We start from the raw sequence: 24692 nt of genomic DNA, 5'->3' as shown, positions 1-24692 counted from the left end.
TCCACCAAACATGTCCTTGTGGAATTTTTCTTTTTCTCTTCCCACCAACCAACTCTTCCAACCCCCTAAACCAACCTGCCCTTCACCCATTTTTATCTGTGCCTGCACACATGCCCTTAAAACCCTGTTGTTTCTATTCATTTCTCTCATTTACTCTCCCACATCATCTATATTTTCTTTCATCCACCTTCCCTCCCCCCTCATTTTTTCTCCTAATTGTCCAATTTTCTCTTAGTTTGTTTTCCAAATTATCTTTATTTTCTTTCATTTGTTCCCAAATCATCTTTATTTTCTTTCATTTTTTCCATTAATTCTTCCATCATTTGTTCAAACAACAAACAAACAACAACATTTGTTCGCGGGGAGATCTCGCGAGATCACGGCGAGGTCACGTCTTTTCGAAGCTGCTCCATGCGCTCACGCTTTCGAAGCTAAGTGATATTTCTCAATCGTGTTTTTGTCGAGACTGTATCTATCTTTCGGTGTATGTACCTACAGCGTATCTTTTGGAAAATTTTCGGTGCTAATTTTTCGTACATGTATACACAATCGTCGGTTAATGGTATCGAGTATTCTGCGGCCTAGTACTCGTAGGCTTAGACTACCGTACCGTCTCCGACCTTGTGGTTTGTTTTTCTCTCAGCGATTCGTCGAATGCGCTGAAATTATTTTCGTTCTCTGTTTCGTACCAGTCGTTCACCCCGTACCTCCTTGTTTAATATCTGTACTCACAAAAAAAAAAAAAAAAAAAAAACCCCAAAAATATTTCCTTCCCAGGTCTTATTCGTTTATTTGTTGTTCTTTTTGTTCGTTCGTTCTTCGTTCGCGATCACGCGGTTAGAAATGTATAATCTCTCCCCTGAACAACTATTTTCTCTCATATATTATAACACCCTTTTCTTCTTTTCCTACAAAAGGATGCTTTCGTCTTGCTCACCAAATCTATTCATTCCAAAAAATATATATAATACCATCTCTTACAGTTCCTCCTTTCTACATTCCCTAAACTATCCAGAACTCCATCCCTCCTCCAGTGTCCTCAAACGTATTTTTGACTCGAAGGTCTCAAACTCATTTTGCAAAAAATGTTCGTTTCCCATGAATCATACACTTTTCAAAATCCAATCTCACCCCTCCCCTCCAAATCCTCCCCATCACCCATCCCTTTCAAATCTCCCCCCTTGCCCCTTCCCTCCCCTCCCTCCTAAACTCCTCCCACACCCCTCCCCTCCGAGACTCTCCCTCGCTCCTCCCCTCCTAGACTCCCCTCTCACCCCTCCTCCTCAAAGCATCCTCCCTGCTTCTTCCTCCTTCCAACTTTCACCTTCATCTCCCCAAACCTTCTGCCTTGCTCTTCCCCCTCCTCAAATATCACCTCACTGTGCCTCACCCAATCTCCATCAAACCTTTTGTCCGCCCCATTCTTCCCTTTCTCCAAGCTATTCTGAAATCTCTGACACACCTTCAACAGCTCTCCCTACCTCTTCCTCCTCTTCCACATCTTACCCTACCCCTCCCTCCCCCTGTTCTGGACCCGATGCTCCCCCTTCCTCTTCATTAACGGTATGGACATCAAACATCCGGGGCCTTCGCTCAAACTTGACTGACCTCTCCATACAGGTTGCTTCTGACAAACCAGATGTGATCTGCTTAACAGAAACTTTCCTCCTTCATGATGTCTCTGATGCCTTGGTATCTCTCCCAGGTTACTCCCTCCTCCGGTATGATAGACCTGAGCCTCGTCCTGGAGGTGGGGTTGCTATCTTTATAAAAAACTCTCTTCCTCACTCGCCCTCCACTGCCCTCTCTCCACCTCACCCCCAGGAATACCTTTGGCTACGGCTTCCCCTCGCTCCCACCTTTTGTTCATATGTGTGTTGTACCGTCCACCAATCAGCGATGACTCCATGTACATCTCACTGTCTGATAATATGGACCAACTTCTATCTACCCATCCCAACTCTCTCTTCCTCATATGTGGTGATTTCAATTGTCACCATGCCAGTTGGCTGGGTGTGGGTACCTCTCTCACCAGCCATGGCTCTTCAGCAAAGGACTTCTGCGACTCACTGGGACTGACACAATCTGTCAATTTCCCGACCCGGATCTCAGTCAACGGAGCATCTTCTCTTCTGGATTTGGTTATGACAAACGTCCCTGAAAATGTCTGCTGCTCTTCTTCTGCTCCAATCGGCTCATCTGATCATGTGCTTGTCAAAGTGGACATCTCTCTGACCATTCTCAGAGAGCCTCCTCAGCGTCGACGAGTCTGGCATTTCACTCAGGCCAACTGGCACGGTCTTCAAGCAGCCATCAATCATCTGGACTGGTCTCCCATCTCTACCGCCTCTGACATCAACTCATCCTGGGAATTCTTTCAAAGTAAATTGCTCTCTCTCATGCACAGATTTATACCATCTCGTCTTCAGTTGTCATACCCTTCCTCCCGTCCATGGTACACGGAATCTTGTGGTGAGGCTGTTGCCCTGAAACAACTTGCTTTCGTCTCCTGGAAAGCAAATCCAACGGAAGGAAATCTCATTTCCTTTCACGAAGCCCGAAACAAGTGTGTGTCCACCCTCGGGAGAGCCAGGAAACATTATATCACCATTCTCAAGACCGAACTCTCTTATCTGTCTCCCTCTTCCAAATCCTGGTGGCGTCTGGTCAAATCTGTTTCTGGTGTTTGTTTCCCCTCCATCCCCTCCCTCACCTCAAACGGCTTAACGGCTGACTCCGCACGTGAAAAAGCTGAATGCCTCAACTCTGTGTTTGCCTCTAAATCTTGTGTCCCAAACCCATCCCTCTCTGTACCCACCGTACCCAGTCGTACCCAGCTGCTCCTGGACTCTGTGTCCTTTCCTCCTGACAAGGTGGAAAAGTTTCTGTCAACCCTCGACTCTGATTCTGCAACTGGTCCTGACGGCATCAGCCCACGGGTCCTAAAATCATGTTCTTCTGCTCTTTCACTCCCTCTTTCTGTTCTCTTCACCCTCTCTTTTGCTCAAGGTCATCTGCCATCTGCTTGGAAATCAGCCAACATCACCGCTTTGCACAAAAAAGGTGCAAAAACAGATCCCAGCAACTACAGACCAATCAGCCTTCTCCCAATTATCAGCAAAGTCATGGAATCCATCATTGCTTCAGATATTAAATCTTTCCTCTTCTCCAATGGCTTGATCTCTGATCATCAATTTGGTTTCAGACCTGGTCACTCTACTCTGGACATGCTGCTTCTGCTTTCTCAACAATGGATGGAGGTCCTCAACGCCAAACAGGAAATTAGAGCTGTCTCCCTTGACATTTCACGTGCCTTCGATACGGTCTGGCACCCTGCTCTGCTCTCCAAACTCTCCTCCTTTGGTATCCATGGAAATCTCCACGCATGGCTGGCGGACTTCCTCTCTGGTCGTAGTCAACGTGTGGCCCTGAATGGGTTTCTCTCATCTCCTCTTCCTGTTCAGGCTGGAGTTCCCCAAGGTAGTGTTCTGGGCCCTGTGCTTTTTCTGGTCTTCATCAATGATCTCTCTGACTCTCTTGAAAATCCTCTCTATCTCTTTGCTGACGACTCTACTCTCTGTCGCTCCATTCCTCATCCCTCAGATCGGCAGTCTGCAGCCTCCTCACTCTCTGCAGACCTGGACAAAATCACAGACTGGTCAAACAAGTGGAACATGTCTTTCAATCCTGACAAATCTCACACTCTTACAATGTCTCTCCGAAAGGACCGACTGGACAACCCTCCCATCTACTTTCTCAACAATCCTCTCCAAGAAGTTCTGTCGCTCAAGCTTTTGGGTCTCACTATCTGCCATGATCTTTCTTGGGAAAACCACATTTCCAAGCTGGCCTCCAAAGCCAGTCGCCGACTGGGCATCCTCCGTCGTGCGAAGTCCTTCCTTGGCACACCTGAGCTCCTCACCACATACAAGGCTTTCATCCGCAGCTCAATGGAATACTGTTCCCCCCTCTGGGCTGGTGCTCCTGCCTCACACCTTGCTCGGCTTCACGCTGTTGAGGCCAAAGCTTTCAGAATCATTGGAATCTCCTGCGATGTAGTCAACGCCGAGGGCCTTTCACTCACTCACCGCAGGCAGGTTGGTGGTCTTTCTGTCTTCTACCGACTCCTCTCCGGCCTTGCTCCCCCAGCTCTCTCTGTGCTCTGTCCCCCCAATATTCCTTCAGGTCGCACAAGATCTGCCTGCAACCCTCTTATGGTTAAACTGCCAAAGTTTAGGCTCTCTGCTCACCTTCACTCTTTCATTCCCCTTTTCTCCCGCCTCTGGAACAAACTCCCCCACTCCCTTCAATCCCACTCCTCCCTCCAGGTCTTTAAAACAGCTGTTCACCACCATCTCTTATCGTCCCCCATCGAAAACCTTGATCTTTTCTACCCCCGGTAATTCACCCCAGAGTCCTTGCAGTGTTCATATGTTTTAATCCTCTCCCACTTCCCCCCAAGTCCTCCCGATGTCCCTGCTCTCAAATGTTGTGTTTGTGTCCTTCCCCCTCTTCCCTCTCTCTTTTGTGTCCTTCCCCCTCTCTCCCCATCTTGTCTGCCGCTCCCCTTGTTTTTTGTGTTTTGTGTGTCGGTTTGTCTTTTTGTGTGATTAATGTTAGCTCTTTCACGAGCCTCGATCTTGTATACAAAAAAAAAAAAAAAACAAGACCTGAAAGTCCGACGTGCCAGCCTCATAGCTCCAATCGTCCCCAAGGTCACCCCAATGAACTGAATTTGGTGGTGGCACACACAGGAGGTATAAGGATGGAAAACGTTTCTTACCTTTATAAGGGTTTTATAAATATGGAGTACGGGGAGTACGGGGAGAAGGCTGGAAGGGACGTGCAAAATGGAACAAACCAAACGAGTCGACAGACAAATATGGATGTGGGGACACGCAAAATGATTTACAAGGATGAATAAATAACAATCCTAACCCAGGTAGGCACCACAGACCACACACACGAAACAATGGGGTAAGCAGGCGAGGACTGCCCATTAACGCGATGAGTGGTGTGCAGGGAGATGGTGCAGCTCGGGAACAGGAAGGGTGCAAGAGCGATGTCGTGGAGGCTTGGAATTGTGAGGCGGCATCCACGTTTCCAGAGAGCAGTCCTCCCTATCCCGACAACTTAGCACAGTGGAAGACGAAGGGAGCCGGAGACGCAGAGTGAGAGAAACAGAAAGCGATCTTCTTTTTCCAACAAGACCCATTTCCACTCTACCTAATGTGCATCTGCAGCTCCAGCCCTTGCGGACTCAGAGTTTTTCCACGGAGCCTTCGCCGGGTGCGGGTCTCATGATTGGCTGCCTACTGCTTGTGGGCGGTGTCATCCTCTGTACAAACAATTCTATCCCCTCTTCTGGGCCCTTCAGTGCATCTTGAAGTGCACTGGCCCAACAGATTGCGATCGGTGCTTTTGAAGCGCGAAGCCCTTTCATTGTGCCTTGCTGCTGAAAGTCCTGACAGGCTTTGTGCAACATGAACTGGCTAAGTGGTTGAGTGAACTACTTTACTGCAGCCAGTTCTTGAAGAATTTATCAGATTATACTATCAGACTCATTCACCATTGCCAAAATAATATGTGAATTCCAGTTGGACAGCAATGTTTTGACCAGGTGCTCATTTGACATATTGAGCAGCAGCCCTAAGTGCCAATCAGGAACTAGGTCTGAGAAATTATTTTGAGTCTCCATACCGGTCGGTTACCCTTGTGTGCCTAGACAAGGGCAATATGAATAGCTTCTCCAAGGTCTCTTCTTTTTGCCATATTATGATGTTGTAGCACCAAGCGATTCTTCATTTATTTGATATGGCGTTATTCCAATGTTGAGAATGAAGATCTCAACAATGTCATCAGACTTCGAGGAAAGGTCCGAACCGACATTTTGTCGATCGACTTCCCACACGGTTATCTTTGCGCTAAGGTTGTGCCTGCATTTATCTGCAAAAGCAAAGATAAGGCCAGAGTGAGACAGCCTCACTATTGACCAAGCATTATTTTTAAAATCTGATCAGGTTGTGCCATTACATTGCCTTGATTGATAGTAATATTGAAGACAACACAAACAAGCAGGTGAATCCTCTTTTGATCCAAGTCTTTCATTGGAAAATCAGACCTACTCACAGTCCATATGGCATAGCTCAGTGGAGTAGTACTCTCCGCTATGGGCCAGTGCCCCAGAATCACATTTGTCTCTTCCTGAAAATTGTTAGAATCTCATGTGACGAGGCCAAAGCAGAGGGTCTGTTGCTCTCACATCGCAGGCAAGTTAGTCGTCTCTTTTTTTACTGTCTATTCTCCAACATTGTTCCCTCCACTTCCTCAGTCATCTGACTCTCCCCAACAATTCAAGGATAAACTTCCAAAATCCAGGCTTACTGAACACCTGAACTCTTTTATTCCTTCCTTCTCCTGTTTATGGAACCACCTTCCAGAGGCTGTTCTGTCTCACTTTTACCTCCAAGACCCCAAGCATGCAATACTTGAACTGCTTGCTGAGACTGAACTGCATGATGTCTGTTTTCATTTTGAGGCACTCTTACTTTAAAACAAAATGTTCTGTTTATGTATAGCCGATGTGCCTGGAAACTTAGATCCTGTGAGTTGGTGACACTTTCTACCTGCTGCCTGTGCATATTGGTGCATGCCGGTGTGTTGCCATCGCTCGTTAGTTTACATTTAATGAGGTGCTGTAATGACGCCCTTCTGCTTTAATCTTTAATTGGCCGCTTTACAAGACTGAGGTTCATCGAAGAGGAAGGTTAAATTGGCAATGGGGCAACAATTGGGCACAACAAACAAGGGGATAAACAAACATGAAAGGAAGAGGGAGATGGAGAGAGATGCATTTATTGCTGCTACCGTGCTTTGGAGCACGAATTGTCATTACAACAAAGATGAACATTTAATTCTAACAGCTGCCCAGTATCGGTTTGTTTGTCGCCTCATTAAAGTTGCTTTAGCAGAGGAGCCATTTATTTATTTATATGTTTGTTTCTTTGCTTGTTTTTGTGCCGTTCTCAATTTCACCGCTGTATTGATTTCTAAAAATAACATTCTTTTTTATTTTAATTTTCTTCATATTTCTTCATATCCATGATGTTAACTTGGCCCTGTTGTGTACAGTTGACCTTGGAGATGCAGTTAGAAATGGAACAGCACAAGAAGGCAGTGAATGCTATTGAGCAGTTGCAAGAAGATGGCAAGGAGAAGGAGACCGAGGTTGGTGACATGAAGGAGACCATCTTCGAGCTGGAAGATGAAGTGGAGCAGCATAGAGCTGTCAAGCTTCATGACAACCTTGTCATCTCAGACCTAGAGAGTGAGAATAATTGTGAAAGTATTGTTACAGACACGACTTTGATGTTATGGTGGGCCGAGCGTAATGGCCGCCGTGTCCGCACAAGTTTACCCGATTATGCTCGAACGTTGACTAAGTCGCGCTATGCTAAATCAATGATGGAAAAGACACAACGGCTGGATTAAAATGACACGACACCAAGGGTTCAGTTCTCAAGACCTCCGGAGGAGGTTATATTAGGGCGGAAGGTCAGATTACAACGACAAGAGGGACAGCATAGAAAGGCAGGCACTTAGACACACTCTTATATTAGCCCCGACAGACGACAGATAAACGGGACAAAACTGACTCACACGGGGATTGATGGCAAGGAAAGCGGGTAGTCGATGGCTCAAGGTGCACTCTTGGCTCAAGGACAGAATCGACCCGCTCCGGTCCAGAGATGCGGGAGGTCTCACTCAGCGCTCGAAGGTGACTTTCTTTCTCCAAGCTGGGGGCGCATCTCACGTCACGTCCGGTAAGTCGCTGCGTATATCCGGCGGGGAGTGACATGCCCTCGGCTAGTTAGCTCCGCCCCAGATGGAATCGGTCCGCCCTTCTTATTGGGTGCGGGGGGGTTACTGGCTCCGCCCCTGACGAGGAGCTGACAGCCAGCCCCTTCGTGGTAACCCCGTGGAGCGCATGGGCAATGGCGGCTAACCACGCCGGTGTGAGGACGCACACTCCCCGCACGCCGCGCCGCGCCCCTCTGTTGTTGTAGTTGTTGTTGTAGTTGTTGTTGTAGTTGTTGTTGCAGTGGACATGGGGAAGATGGGAGGAGGTAAGGGGAGGTCCTAAACTCACTACTGGTGCCATACGATCACATTCTGGTGCAACGAAGAGTCAGAATTAATGGAAACGAGTCCTTAACTGACATAGACTAAGAATAACTAGCAAGATGTCCGAAAGTTGTCTACGTGAGATGCGGTGGACCTGGGCACGACATTTAATGGGGGAAAAAGGGGAAGGTCGGTTCTACAGAGTGTTATTTACAGGCAATGGGACTAGGGATTGGGGATAGTTGGGGAGTATTGGGGAAATAGGGGAGTATTTACAAGCGGATATTGAGGCCAAGTCCCATATCCGCAACAGTATAATAATAATTAATGAGATTTCATATTAAACTACCCTTCCACACAAGATTCTCTTAGCATGCTTTTTTCTCCTTTTCTCTACTACCAATTCGCACAGGACTTCTTGTATTCCAAACATTGCTTTGTTTTTTCTTTTTTTCCCCCCACCCAGATGCTGTAAAGAAGTTGCAGGATCAGACACGCGACTACGAGAAGGAGATAAAAGTGCTGAAGCGCAAACTCAGGGTGAGTGAGTGTGTCTGTGTTGGTTGATTGTTATCTCCATTTGCGTGTTTCAGTGGTGGAACAGAGTCCTCCCAGGTCTCGGAAGTATTCACCTCCGTTTTGGTAAGGGATCGTGATCCACGGACGAAGTTGTGACGTTTTCTTCTTAAAGTTTTGTTCCGAGCTTTATTTTCAGGATTGTCATCGAGCCCCGGACAGCCTTCAACTGTAGTTTGTTTGAAGTAATATTCCCAGGAATTTTTTTTTAAAGATCTCCGTAAAGTTCCTTTATCATTGCTCCAATTATCACTAATATAATTTTGGTGCTCTTCGGCTTCCAAGATTTTTGACATCATTTTTGAGATCCTGGTATTTGGTCATTTTCTTGATTTCTCTGTTGTTTAGGCCAAAATCACTGGGTACTGACATATCAATCAGCAATGCCGTCTTTTTTTTGTACCTCAGTACTATATCCAGTTACAATGCTTTCCTCTCTGTATTCACGCTCGATGGGATGATCAGGTCGTGGACGAGTATTACTTCCTTGTATTCATTTATTGCTTTTGGTTCATGTTTCCATGAGTTTTCTGAAACTGGGATATTGATTCTTGCACATGTGCCAGTGGATTACTCCACATACTTTGCTGTGGCTTTGTGTATACATCTGTTCTGACATGAGTTTTTTTACGTTCCGATAGTATATGACTCGTACTTTCTGTTTCTACCTTGCAAAATCTACAACTGTCTGATTGACTCAGTCCCACCATTTTCTTAAACCCGCTGACTGGTATAGTGTCATTGATATTGGGCATTTATTATTATGATTCGTTCTTCATCCCAGTTGAGCTGACCTCTTCTTAGTCATTCCAATGAGCCTTCTTTGTCTATGCCCAATCTGTCCAACTCTTTTTTTTAAATACCTTCCTGCTCTTTTATCATTCTCCCAGTTGTTAGTGTACATTTGTTGGTATTTCGCTTTATATTTTTATTTTGTCATTGCTCTTTTGGTTTCATCGGTGACACCTTCCATTCACAACTGTCTTTTGAAATATTTTGTAAGGCAGGTTAGGGATATATTTTCTGGCTTGCTTCATACAGAGGGGAGGGGCAAAATGGGTTGGGTAGAGGGAAGGAAGGTGAAGACAGAAAGAGAAGAGGTGAGGGAAGAGAAGGCAGGTGAAGGAATGAAAAAAGGAGAGACATGGGAAGGACATTTCAAATTAACTTTGGTCAACATGGAAGGAGAAGGATTGCAAGATGAGGAGTTTTAATAATGCATTTACTTTTACTTTATTTTTTTATTATTGAGGTAAATAGTATGTGGTTGAAGGGGAGGAAAACTAGGAGAAGAAAGAGAATTGCACAGAGATGAAAAGTAAACGGATGTAAGGGTTAATGACTGAGGCCTACGTAGGCATGATTACACAGTTGGGACCTACACATTAAATCGACACCAAAGCACAAAATTATGCACGAGTTTGACAAAGAAACGGACACGTGGTACAATCAACAGTGCTGATTACAATGTGCAACATTTAGTTGAAACAAATCTGGAACGGGTTCCTTAGCTTTTGGAAGTCATTCTCTTGCCGGCAAAATAATCAGTTCTGCACGTAGAGGAAGCTGGGAATGGAAACTCAATTATTTCATTTCTGCTCCATCACTGGCATTCTTTATACTAGTGCGATACCCGTGCTGCGCACGGGTGGGAGGCCAGAAGCAAACAAGCAATGCAGATACGGCGAATGCTAAAGCATGAAACCAATACATTCCACATTCCTGTAGCACCCTCAGTCGCACGTCAGACAATGGACAGCAAGTTCGTAAAGGACGTCCATGAAAAACGTACCCGTTCGCAAACAAACGGGTACGTTCACGTATAGAAACATTGATCGTGGGTCCATGGCGAATCTGCATATGGCGATCCATGAAGTTCATGTTTAGAAAGTAGAAACCATCACGGCATGTCGTCATTTATTTGAACTCGATATCTTTTTTTCATTCCAAACAACATAACTCCAATCACAAATTAATCACAAAATAAACTTTTAACAACATTGTTAATGTTTCCTTCATTGTAAAAACTACCAAGTCAACAGTTAAAAGGATTTTGAGCCGATAGGTGTTACGGCCTTGGCAAGATCGATGGAGCCAGTGATCTGTTAGCATATACACCAGTACACCACCCAAATAGCTATGTGGAATTCTCTTATGTAGAGATTAAACTCACGTCGTTTGAACTTTGGCCGAGGTCATTATTTACTTTTAATGATGTTTATATACGAATCAAAAAGAAGATAATTGGTTTTGGGTCGTCCTTTCCGCATATCTCGTGGGATTGTGAGTTGGAGAGACGACTGTGATGGCGGGGAGGGGGTTGGCATTCTCTCAAGCAGGGATTCAACCCATGTCCTTGTAAAAGGTCTTTGTCCGAAGTCACCGAGTCCGATCAGTGCAGCCGTGCAGCGATCGGTGCAGCCGTTTGTGCGTCACCCAGGAAAATAACGTTATGCGTGAGTCCAAACCTGAAAATGCTGGAGGCCAAAGCTGAAATTGGAAAAACAATATGCCCTATTTTACTCCAGGAGATCCCAGGATTACCCACCCAAAATATCGTTGCGATCGGTTCAGCCGTTTTTGAGGGTACCTTCGAACGGACGGACAGACAGACGGACGGACGGACGGATGGACATTTGGTGAATTACAGTAAGATTGTGACGTTCCATTTACATCTTAGTTTGGTGAAAATGAAATCACATTTGACTCTTCTTCCTCCCATTTCTTCCCTATGTTATTTTTCTGATGCCAACTCTTCCTTACTTCCTCCTCCTCCTTATTTGTCTGATGGTTGTTAGCTTCATGAACTCTAGGTACTTGAACAATGTTTTGCTGCTTGTGTGGCTGTTTCTTCATGGACTTTGGTGCCTGTCCTTGTGCGTGGTTGTTGGCAGGATGAGTCTGAGGAATGGCGTCAGTTCCAGACAGACTTGCAAACTGCTGTGGTTATCGCCAATGAGATAAAGGCTGAGGCTCAGGAAGAGATAGATGAGCTTAAGCGTTGCCTTCAGGAGGCACAAGAGAAAAATGAACAGCTATGCAAAGACATGGAGGAGCTGAAGGCACAAAGGTTGGCTATGCCACTCTTTCTCTCACCCTCTCTCTCTCTCACTTTGTTTGCCATTTCATCCCACAAGCTCAACTTGATTATGTTATTGGTTCATTTCATCTAATGAGTCAAAAAACCCATCCTTAGCAGGTACCAGCAAGTATGGCCAAATCAGGTTTCCTCCTCATGCAACTCATCCTTCCATCCTTTATGTAGTATAAATCCATAATTCCCTTGTCCTTCCCACTCATGCAAAGTATCGCACCTCGCTACCTCACTCCATTGCAGCTGGCAGCAAGAAGAGCATGGGCGAATGATAAACTATGCGACAGTTGTGGAGCGTGATCTTGCGACCTTGCGACAGGGTCTTGGCCTCGGCAGACGTTCCTCGCTCTCCGCCGAACCCTCGCCCACCGTTAAGACACTAATAAAGTCATTCGACACTGCCTCTCAAGGTAACTTGCATGTTCTTACCTTTAATGACTACCATGAATCCCAGTGTGTTGTCACCATTTTACAATTTGCCTTTGCCACTGACAGTGATGTATTATTTTTATCATCATCGCCGTTCTGTGCCCATTCATGGTTTGTGTTTTGCAGGTTCCCGTGGTCAAAGTGGCACAGTGACAGCACGGACCCCTCTTGGTCCCACCGGTGTCAAGATCCCCCCATCGGCAACTGTGTCTCCAATGCAGGTAAGGGCTTGTGGTGTAATCAACATCTCGATATTGACCAAAATTAATTGTACATGCATTTTCAGATTGTCATAGAAGATTATTGTGAAATTTAGGTTTAGAGCTGCATGTAACTTGTCAAATAATTTACAAATAGTGTACTTGTTAACATTCTTATTTATATTTCACATATTGGACTAATTAGCCGTTTTAATTGAATCCTGATTTATTTTTTTTGAATTGAATTATTGAATTATTATTGAATTGAATTGAATTGAATTGAATTGAATATTGAGTTGCATTAATTGAATTTTTTTTTTTGCCGTTTTAATTGAATCGCCGTGTTTCTTTATTTTGTCTGCTTGCATTTTGGAATGCTTTCTGCCACCAAAGGTGGATGGAGGTTTTTTTTCACCCATCTGTCTGTCTGTCTATGAACAGGATATCTCAAAAAGTTATGGACGGATTTGGACGAAACTTAGTGGACACTTTGGTCGTGGGACAAGGACGAATTGATTCGATTTTGGTGAAGATCCGGTTATGGATACGGGAATCTTTTTAATTCAAGTGATTCTTCACCATTGAGAGATGGAACTAAAAGCGATATATTGCATGTTATTTCAAAAAGTTGTGGACGGGTTATGACGAAACTAGGTGGATGAGCTGGTTATGTGACAAGAACAATCTGATTAAATTTTGGTTTTGGTTCGAATCCAGATCCGGCCTATCAGTAGGACACAAAACGTAAACTGTTCACCCTGGCGGATGTATGCCGTTATAGTTTTAAAAAGTAATTGTTTGGTCAACTGTGTCTGATTTCTCCATCTTTCTCTTCTGTAAAAAGAGAAACGATTTCACTTGCAACCCCCCCCCCCCCCCACCCCCCACATCCCCCCTTTCCTGCAGAGACATTCCATTTCTGGTCCATCTGTAACTGCCACAAAACCCATGGCATCTCTAACAGACAAAAGACCCAGCTTTGGTGAACTTCACATTCAAGGTAAAGAATCAATAATTTGTGTGTTTAAAAAATATTGTTGTATATATTCAGGCATCTTAAAAGGTTTTGAAATGGACTATCAAGTTGCCCATGCCTGCAAAGGATTCTTAACGGGGTGGGTATGAAGGAGGCAAAAATGCAAATGGCGTCTTCCCTCATCGAGCCGGAAAGCTGGGAGTAACAATTCACATTTATTGCCACATCTGATGCAATTTAAATGTTCTAATGGTGGTGAGGTGCTCCATTTGAAACTGTTTTTTTTACTACAGAAAACTGTCAAAGCCAATGACCAATTGCAAATTAATACTGTAAGTATGATTCAAAAACTGCATGCAAAATATCTCCTGGTTAATTTTTTTCTTTCTTCTTATTATTTACTCTCCGACCAAGAATGATGGAACATCCCTTTCCTGTTGAGAATTGCACACAGACGCATGTGATTCGTGTAAAATGTGAATATCGTCAAAACAAAACATTCAAGAGAGATTACTTTGTTGGTTGGTCGTATCACAGATGAAGGCTGCAATGATCCCAAATAGGGCACTTGATTGCGGAATCTAAGAAAAAAAAGCCATAGGGAACAGCGAAAACGATGGATGAACATTGTCACTAAAAACATCAGCTCCATCGTCACTAAAAATCACTCTGGAATACAAGATGAAGAACATGATCAACTTATGCCATTCAAAACGTAATTCTGGCAATAGTCCAAGACACAAAAAAGAGTGACGAGGTGTAACCTTTTTACTCACCCTTGTGGCCAAAGGATGGTCACAAAGCTCAGTTTTTGAGCAGTGTTTCCCAAAGAAAGAAGTTAAGAGTTCCAACAAGTAATGATAAATTGGCTACCTCTGAGTAATCACCTACTTCAGGACTACATCGATTATCTTAGCTATGTCAAATCAACCTTTGAGAACATCACCATCAGTTGAACATCCGTTAGCAACACCAACCCTAATCATGGATCGGGCAGAGTGTCAAAAAACAACCACCTCTTTAGGAAAGGGAACCCTGCAATGGATTGTTGGATGGAGCAGGTGTGACAATTTCATGACATTGAACCTCCATGACATGACAAAAGATTTCATCAAGTCGCTAGGATATGTTGAGCCTTGCATGTCATCAGTGTGGTCCTTATGTGGTGTTTTATGTTGTTGTAGAATGAGGAGGAATCTTGGAACATCAAAATGTTGAAAAAACTTTTGTACATGGCGGTCTTATTTCTTTGAACACCGATTTCTTTGTTCCTCTTGCAGTCCTTTTTTTGTTCTTCTCCTCCTTTTCCTTTTACAAAGGGTGAGGTCCAATCGCACCAAGCTCTTGCCCTGTCTTGAACACAATACTCCACTCCCCTCTGTGCTCAGCCAACTCTCTCCACCCTCCAACCACCACCACCTTACTGATATCCCTCTTCACACAATCCTCCCATCTCAACCGTGGTCTACCTCTTTTCCTCCTACCTTGTTCCCTCAACCTATCAGTTCTCTTTGGCATTCTCTCTTCCCCCATGCGCACCAAATGTTCAGTCCATCTCAGCCAACATTTCACCAATCTCCCCCATCTAGCACATCTGCACACCAATCTCCTCCCCAACTTCATCTATTCTTCTTCTATCCACCCTCTTCACTCCCGCAATCCTCCTGACCAAGTTGTTCTCGCAAACCTGCAGTGCCACTGTCTCCAGACCGTAAAGGTAGGTCAGCGTTACGCACAACATCAGAAATTTCCCATGAAATTTCCCATGAAATCTCCTCGAAATCTTTCTGTCTGCCATTACACCCTCCACCCTCCTCCACACATTCACACCCACCTGAATCCTCCTCCACATCTCTGGCTCTGACTTACCATGCCCACTCACTGTTCCCTCCAGATACTCAAATCTATTTCCTTGTCTGATCCTCTTCCCATGATATTCATTTATTTTCTTTGCTGCCTGACCCACATCACCTCTGTCTTCTCCATGTTCATTTTCAGCCTATGTTTCTTAAATTCCCTCTTCCACTCCCCCAGTACTTCTTGCATCTCCTGCCCATTCTGCACCACAACCAGGTCATCTGCATACCATATCCTCCCCCACAATGTCTTTCATGTTTACCTTCCTTCTTACCAGCGCCATCACCATGATAAACAGGAGTGGGCTGAGAGCGCTTCCCTGCCTCAAACCGATGTTCACACTGAACTCCTCTGACATCCCAGGACCAACCAAAACTCTTCCCTTCGTTCCCTTGTACATCCCTTCCACCAACCTCACTTCTGACTCTGGCACTCCCATCCATCTCAGTGTTGCCATTACCATCTCTCAGGACAGTATCATAGGCCTTCTCCAGATCCACAAATCCCAATGCAATTTCACTTTGCACCACCAACCTCTTCTCCCCCAGCTGTCTCAGGGTGAACATCCCACCTGCCATTCCCTTACCCTTTCTAAATCTCCTGCTGCTCTTCACCGATCTCCTCCACATTCTTCCTTATCCTCCCATCCAGAACCCTCTCCACGCAAGAACAGCTTGAGGATATACTTGGCAACAGATCTTGTGTTTGTACCTTCCAAATGCTTAACATGTACTTAGATGTCCTGAGGCACCAACGTGGAGAACTTTCAGGATTTTGGACGAGTTACATCGACATGGTTGACAGTCTCTTGGACTGATTGGAGCTTCAAGAGAGGGCAACTTTCTTCTTCACTTGACCATGATATGAGCTATGATACCATGGTGTCTTGGTTATTACAAGTGGCTAAATTATGCAAAATATCTATCAGTGTAGTACATGCAGATGCCGAACTTGCAGACGGAGTATCCAGAAATATTTCAGCACCTAAAGAATGGAGGTATGTCCGTTCAGCTTGGAAAATCAAGCACCTTTGGACGAATTCCTGTTGACCAAACTATTGGAGACAGTAAATAAAGACACAGACTGCAGGAGGTGCCAAAGGCTTTAGTCTCAAAACTGGTGCTGTCAGTAGGTATTATCTCAGAGAGGATGAAGAAAGACGAAAAGAGCGTTCAGCTTGTGGTAGACCTATTAGAAACAACATGGATAGACCCCTTCCTTCTATGTGGAAAATTGTCATGATAAACCTTTTCATGAATGCGTGTGCACATGACAACCCGATTAAAGTGGCGTAACAAAATAACGCACATGGTACCAATTACCGCACAGGCTAAATATCTATCCTCTGATTACCTTTTCAAAGTAGATGTCAGCCCTTGTTGGTAGCATGATTCTTGTTGGTTTAAAAAACTCTAACAAAGAGTGAGAATAAGGAAATATCCACTGTGTGCGGTAACGTCTTTCATATGCGGTGTTTTCTTTTCCCGCTCTACTATTCCTATTTTACTTTTTACTTTTGACGATGAAAACTACATTAAACTGCAAACATCGAGTTGTTATTTGTCTTTGAAGCCAATGGAACCTGTTATTTGCGATGAATTTTTTTTTATCCAAATAATTTTTAGCGTGTAATTTTCAAATATTTTCTTATATCATGCTCTTAAGGTGTTACTCTTTGCTTCTTGTTCCAAATCCAGTTCTCATTCCATTTTGCTATTTTAATGACTCCAAGTTGTAACCTTAACTAACATCCTATGTGATACCTTATCAAATGCTTTCTGAAGGTCTATGTCCATAACATCCACTGCAGCACACTCCGTTGTTGTTGTTGGTGTTTAGTGTTGTTGCTTAAGTTTGCCTTTGTTTTTAACTTTGTACCAAAACATTGCTTGCCATGCCTTTCTACAATTTCAAGTTTGAAAGAAGATGGTCTTGGTTGCTTTGTTCCCTCAGGGGTTCTCCGTCGATCGACTGAAGATGGCAGTCGTGACTGCAATATTTCTGATGTGGGCCAGTCCGGCAGTGGCACTAATAATCTCACCAACACTACTATTTCCCCAAAGCTGTCCCTTACTGGAGCCTCTGCCACACTCTCAGTGAGCCCCACACCTCGTAGCCGATTGAGGTAAAATGAAGCATTTTTTGTTTGGTTCCACTTCCTTGGGTACACAACTTCAATGAAAAGTTATAACATGCCCTGCTTTTATAAAGTCGCATGAACCATGTCCCAAAATAAGCTGTAGCAAGCGCTGTTATCGAGTACTACCGTTATTTGTCCCTTTCCAGGAGAAAGAGGCAATTGGTTATTTAATTTGGGTTAAATTCATTTGGAAAATGAGGAACGTGCCACATATTTATTCTGTGTTCATATGAAAGGGGTAGGGTGTGCCTAACTTAAGAAAACTGAAGAAAAAAGGAGGTTGTTATGAGTATAAATGAAAAAGGTGTGAGGGGAAACACATCGCAGCCAATAGTGGGGAAATAATTGAAATGTGGTTGGGAAGTGGTCAGAGGAAAGGAGACTGAAAGAGGATGTACGGCCATGCTGCCAATCTTGCACATCTAAGATTTTCACGAAGCGTATGTTGTGTGAATACTGCAGCAATAACACCTGTTTTATAGGGTTAAAGGTATATTTATTTATTATTTTTCTCTTCTTCCTCCTCCTCCCGCTTCATCCTTGTGTTACGGGGTCCCCCCCTTACCTCTGGTCTCTGTAGACCTCCGAACCCCGAGAGGGTCCCCGGTAAAAAGATGTGTTATCTTTGGTTGCAATCCAGCAAATAATGAAACCCTCAATGGAACCAGCAAATGAAACAGTCAAATCAATAATGCAACCACACCAGGTTATAAACAAACAATAACCACCGTTTAGAGGTCATTCGCGGGGGTTGGCCTTTTCGGGGACTGTGGTTGTTGTTGTTTTTTGGTCCCCTTTTTGAAGCAATGTTTTATGGCCGGATGCCCTTCCTGCCGCCAACCCTGTTTGTCGCCTTTTTACGATAAACAGGGAATTACCAGTGTACTGGTACTCAATTTGCCGACCTCGGAAGGATGACAGGCTGAGTCAACCCCCCTGGCGTTAATTCAGCGATCGACCGGGATTCGAACCCAGGATCCTTGGATCCTAAGCTGGCACCCTAGCCGCTAGCCCAACACCAGGGTTTATAAACAAACAATAATATATTATAAATCACACACAAAGAGCCATACAACAATGGGGGCAATCACCCCTACTTTCATATCTTACGATGATATCCTTATCAAGCCCCTTAACCCCAAACTCACGGCACCTCCCCAATGTCTCTGCACCCCTCCAAGGCGAAGTCCCAATGTCTCTGTGCGCTTCCGCGATCGGGGAGTCCAAGGCCCGATCAAAGTCAATTGAGGCGTAGGCGAGCGAGACGACCCCGAGGTCACGTTGTTCAGCACCCAGCAACACAGCGGTGGAAAGGAACCTCACAAAGATGCGCTCCGACGTACACATTGCGGTTCAATCCGCGAGCCTCCGTATAATTCTCTCGTGCCCTTTCTGGCACAGCCGTCCCCGGCAAACCAACGTGGCGTTCACGGTTAGTCCGTGTAGGAATCTTGGCTCGGCGGCTCCGCAGCATTCAGTGCTTCAACTTTTCCGGGCTCCGAATAATTACAGTGGGACCACTTGTCACAGTAGTCACCTGACTGGCGGTCTCCTTCTCGGCCACTGCTCTGATAATCCTTCCTTCGGGAGCTGTCATAACTCTGGAAGCCTCCATAATAATATCGCTTGCGGCCACCACCACTACTACTCCGTGGTCCTCCTCTGTAGCGCCCTCGACCCCGAGGAAATGCCTTCCCTACTGTGATGGTCCGACCCTCCAACTCCTTGCTATTCAGATCCTTTTCTGCCTCTCTGGCGTCCTTTGAGTTTTCAAACGTGACAAAGCCAAACCCTCTTGACTTTCGTGTCTCCCTGTCTTTTATCAGCCGCACTTCCAAAAGCGGTCCATAGTTGCTGAAGGCAGACTCCAAAACATCTTCCTGTGTTTTGAAGTTCAGTCCACCTACAAATAACTTGCTAAACTTGTCGCCATCCCTAACTGGTGTGTTGTTATTTTCCCTACTGGGCTTTTTAACAACCATCGGGTTACCATAAACTTGACCACCGGCCAAATCATTCCCGATAACAACCGATACTCCCTCTACAGGAAGCGTGGCTTGTAAACCAACGGTGACCGGTCCTGACACCAAATCGGAGTCCAAATGGATGACATGAAGTGGAGCACTAACACAGCCACCAATCCCCTGTAAACGAACACTATCCCCAGTTGCCGTCTCCTCGGACCATGGCAAGATGCCTTCAAGCATTAAAGATTGATGTGCTCCTGTGTCCCTCAATATCCTAACCGGTCTCCGGTTAGTCGAGGCTCCATCCAGTGACACAAACCCCTCGGAAATAAATGGTTGATAACCCTTTTGAGGGCGATTTCTCACAATGGCCATCGCATTTGGAGTCGTACTAGTCGAACTCCGCTCATGATTTTCCTTTCCCAGAGCATAACAGTTGGGCATCCAGTGTCCAGGTTTATGGCAAAAAGTGCAAGTAGGCCCGGAGGAGAACCTCGTGGTCTGCCAAGGTATGGGGGCGGCGGTCTGCCTCCAGTCCCCCGGACGATAGGTCTGTCTTGCAACCGCAGTCTTCTGATTTCTAGAAGTCGTGGTGTCAAAGTGGACCTCATTTTCATCCCGAGGCCGCCCCCATGGATTTTCATTCTCCGCCCCTGATGTACCATAGCTCCCCTGGCTAGGTCTGGGCGAGAAGTTCGGTTTGTGGAACCCCATCCTGTGTGTTAAGGCATAGTCATCTGCCATGGTGGCTGCCTCATACAGCTTTGGTACTTTCCTTTCCTCCAGATGAACTTTAATGTCCTCGTGGACACACTGTTGGAATTCCTCCACCAGGATCAATTGTCGCAATAGTTCGAAGTCTTTCCCAACTCCTTTTGAATCACACCACCTATCAAACATGGTTTCCTTCACTCTGGCAAATTCCACATGGGTCTCACTCTCCCTCCTCCTGGCATTCCGGAATTTTTGCCGGTAAGCTTCCGGGACCAATTCATAAGCTTTGAGAATGTGTTTCTTCAATACCTCGTAATCTGCACATTGGTCAATCGGTAAAGCCGAATAAATCTCCTGAGCTTTACCCACCAGAACACTTTGCACTAGCATGGACCAGTGCTCCTCAGGCCAGTTTAACTGTCGAGCCACTTTCTCAAAGTGTGGAAAAAACTTGGCTACCTCCTTTTCATTGAAGGGTGGGACCAGCCTCACATGTCTGCCAACATCCCAGGTGTTCTGACTAGGTGTCGAACCAGTCAGCAGGGATGGTACCTCTCCCCGTTCTCTCATTAACTCCAGCTCCTTGACTTTAATTTCCTGCTGACGCGCCAATTCACGGTCCTTTAACTCCCTTTCGGCTCTTCTCTCCTCTGCTTCGAGTTCTCTTGCAGCTCTCCTTTCCTCTGCTTTTTTCTCTTCTAACCTTTCCTGGAGTTCTCTTTCCTGTACTTTTAACCTTTCCTGGAGTTCTCTTTCCTGTACTTTTAACCTTTCCTGGAGTTCTCTTTCCACTCTCCTTTCCTCTGTTTTTTTTTTTCTCTTCTAACCTTTCCTGGAGTTCTCGTTCCTGTGCTTTTTCCCTTTCCTGGCTCTGTAATTGCATCTCCAGTTTCCGGAGCTCCACATTTTCTTGCTCTTCTGGTAACCAATCCCAGGCTACCTCTTCCCATGCTTCTAATCCCACCATAGATTGTATCACCACTGTCTGCAACTCTGCCTTCTTCATATTAGTTAGGACCTCCAAGCTAAAATGTTTGGCCAATTTCCAGAGGTCCGATTTTACTAACGCTCTGAACTGTGCTTCACTAGGGGCCACTGTAAACTTCTCTGCGTCAAACTCCATAGTGACTCCTGGTAACTCCTGGTAACACCTGTTAACCTTCACACAAATTTTTAACAAACAAAAACAAATTATTTTTTTTGTTTGTTTGTTTTTGGAAAAAATTTCGGAATGTTGGAAAAAGTTCCAAATTTGGGAATTCTGGGAATGTTAGGGAATTCTTTCCCGGACTAAATTTAGGAATTTTTATATCCCGGACGCAGACCCAATTGCGAGCCTACTAATATCAATTGGACGAGCCCCCAATTTCTGTTACGGGGTCCCCCCCCTTACCTCTGGTCTCGGTCGACCTCCGAAACCCCCGAGAGGGTCCCCGGCAGAAAGATGTGTTATCCTTGGTTGGGATCCAGCAAATAATGAAACCCTCAATGGAACCAGCAAATAAAACAGTCAAATCAATAATGCAACCACACCAGGTTATAAACAAACAATAATATATTATAAATCACACACAAAGAGCCATACAACAATGGGGGCAATCACCCCTACTTTCATATCTTACGATGATATCCTTATCAAGCCCCTTAACCCCAAACTCCCGGCACCTCCCCAATGTCTCTGCACCCCTCCAAGGCGAAGTCCCAATGTCTATGTGCGCTCCCGCGATCGGGGAGTCAAGGCCCGATCAAAGTCAATAGAGGCGGAGGCGAGCGAGACGACCTCGAGGTCACGTTGCTCAGCACCCAGCAACACAGCGGTGGAAAGGAACCTCACAAAGACGCGCTCCGACGTACATGTTGCGGTTCAATCCGCGAGCCTCCGTATAATTCTCACGTGCCCTTTCTGGCACAGCCGTCCCCGGCAAACCACCGGGGAATAATGCCCAGCCGACACGACCAAACCCGGTTCACTGCAGGTTGCTCGTGTGGCGAAGATGGTGGACGGCTTTCACTCCAACCCGGGCTTTGAGGCCAGGATCCTCCGGAACCTCAATGAGAATACTCGACGACTCAGGCTCCACGCACTCCGGCGATATCTCTTATCGCCCGAACTTCCCTTCAAGGACGCAAAGTTCACTCGCACTGTACGTCGACCGCTCGGTCCGGAGCTAAAAAAAAAACACGCCTCTCCACGATCTCCTACCGCCTCTTTTTCCTCGCTCCACCTCTTCCGGTCACGATCCGGATTTCCGGCCACATTTTACCAGGAGCGCTTTTAAATCTTTTAACTATGATAACCCTTTCCCTTCAACCACAATCACCAGAATACTTCGAACCAACAACAATAATCATAACAACAATCATTCGGGCCGAATCCGTAACACTTGCGATATTTGGCAAATGGCAAACCAATTTATTTTGCATATAACCTGCTATGGAATCCTATTTTGAGGAATGTTTGATTTAATAATAATAATAATAATTCATTTATTTTGTATAGCGCTTTTCCAGAAGCCCAAAGGCGCTTTGACAGAGTGGCAAACATAATGCATAACAATACATGAAAACAACAATTTCAAAAAAGACAAGAATCAATAGGGAAATATTTAAAGCAAAAGGAGGGAGAAGGAGAAGAGATAGTCAGGGGTTAAATGCTGTGGGTTGAATGTTGAATGCAGTGTTGAACAGGTGGGTCTTTAGTGATGTTTTGAATGTGGTGAGTGAGGAGGAGTCTCTGATGGTGTGAGGTAGTGAGTTCCAGAGGGTGGGCGCAGCGATGGAGAAGGCCCTGTCCCCCCAGGATCTGAATTTGGTCCGGATGGAGGGGGTCAGGAGGTTTGTACCAGCAGAGCGGAGGTTGCGGGTGGGAGTGTGTCTGGAGAGGAGGTCAGCCAGGTAGGATGGGGCCAGGTTATGGAGGGCTTTGTATGTCAAGAGGAGGATTTTGTACTGGATTCTCTGGGGGATGGGGAGCCAGTGAAGCTTGTAAAGGACGGGGGTGATGTGGTCACGGGTCCGGGAATGGGTGAGTAGACGGGCAGCGGAGTTCTGAATGTATTGGAGTTTATTGGTGATTTTTGAGGGTGAACCATAGAGGAGGCTATTGCAGTAGTCCAGACGGGAGGTGATGAAGGCGTGGATGAGGGTTTCTGCAGCCGTGGAGGAGAGGGATGAGCGGAGACGGGCAATGTTTTTCAGGTGAAAGAAGGCTGACTTTGTGATCTGTTTAGTGTATTTGTCGAAGGAAAGGGTTTGGTCAAAGATGACGCCAAGATTCCGGATGTGAGGGGAGGTGGATACTGGGATACCGTCGATGTTGAATTTGATTTATTTTACCAAGATAATAGTCATGGCATCTGCCTGCGATCTCCGTTGTTGGAGTTTTCATTGTAAACACAAATTTGCCATTTGCTAGCTTGAGCCTGAATGATGTCGAGGTCTTACTTCAGGCCGTGTATTATTATTATTAGACTTTGGTGAGATTCTCACTGGAAGCCTATTTGTTCTTGTAAGGATTATTATTATTCTCACATATTTTGTGGAGACGAATCCAAGAAAATAGTTATCGCTAGCTTTACGAAACTTTAACACATTATAGATATCAATGTAACTTAGTGCATCATGAATTTTGTTTTTGCAATTTTGACTTACATTGGCTTCCATTGCCTGTGATGTCATAAACGTCAAACATCTCCAGAACCGCTGAATGGATCAATGCTAAATTTTACAAATATGACCGCCTAACCATGGGGATAAAAGTTTGCGATAAAAAACCCGTCAGCGGGCACATGGTTTGGTGGCCATATTGGATTTCAAAATACAACTTTAAAATCCACTTCTGTGAAATCGCTTATCAGATCGATACGAAACTTGAAACCTATGTTTACATACCAAAGGGGGAAAAATATTTGCAAACTATGACATCATTAGTCATGTGGTTTGTCCGCCATCTTGAACTTGAGCAAAAAATTCAATAAGCTATTCCGGAGTACCACTTGACGGATCCATGTGAAATGTCATACATATGATCAAGTACTTATGTGGGAAAAATATTTGTAAACTATGACGTCATTAGTCACGTCATATGGTGGCCATATTGGATTTAAGGAAAACCTCCAAACATCTTTTTCTCCAGAACTGCTGAATGGATAAATACGAAATTTCATATGTATGATCAACTCCCCAAGAGGAAAAACTTTTCTGAACTATGACATCATCAGTCACATGGTATGGCGGCCATCTTAGATTTAAGGAAAAAAACCTTTGAAAATCCATATCTCCATAACCACTCAACAGATCAATCCAAAACTTCACACATATAATTGATTAAACGAGCAATTTTATTTGCAAATGATGACATCATCAGTCACATGGTGTGGCAGCCATCTTGGATTTAAGGAAAAATATTGAAAATCTATATCTCCAGAACCACTTAACCAATTCAAACCAAAATTAACAGATATGATCGACTACCCATGAGGAAAATTTATTGCAATTGATGACGTCATCAATCACGTGGTATGGTGGCCATTTTGCCTGAAAGCCTATCACTGCTTGCAGTTCTAGTTCATTTTTGTTGTTATCAAAGCTGTTATGAATTCTTCTGACCAATGAT

At 44.9% G+C, this 24692-nt stretch overlaps 1 protein-coding gene across 1 annotated transcript in view; it reads left to right on the top strand.

Moving 5' to 3' along the window:
- SPECC1L (sperm antigen with calponin homology and coiled-coil domains 1 like) overlaps positions 1–24692 on the top strand; it is a 128843-nt gene that overhangs the window by 59104 nt on the left and 45047 nt on the right. Inside the window, exons 7-13 of the mRNA XM_068118814.2 lie at positions 7132–7327; positions 8591–8664; positions 11595–11770; positions 12038–12204; positions 12350–12444; positions 13330–13423; positions 17210–17381. Of these exons, the coding sequence (XP_067974915.2) occupies positions 7132–7327; positions 8591–8664; positions 11595–11770; positions 12038–12204; positions 12350–12444; positions 13330–13423; positions 17210–17381 (974 nt within the window). The remainder of the gene's footprint in view (positions 1–7131; positions 7328–8590; positions 8665–11594; positions 11771–12037; positions 12205–12349; positions 12445–13329; positions 13424–17209; positions 17382–24692) is intronic.

This window comes from Myxine glutinosa, chromosome 6 (assembly GCF_964187855.1).
Source record: "Myxine glutinosa chromosome 6, kmMyxGlut1.1, whole genome shotgun sequence".
NCBI lineage: Eukaryota > Metazoa > Chordata > Myxini > Myxiniformes > Myxinidae > Myxine > Myxine glutinosa.
The sequence above is the reverse complement of the archived record's forward strand: the minus strand, read 5'-3'. Positions and strand labels throughout refer to the sequence as shown.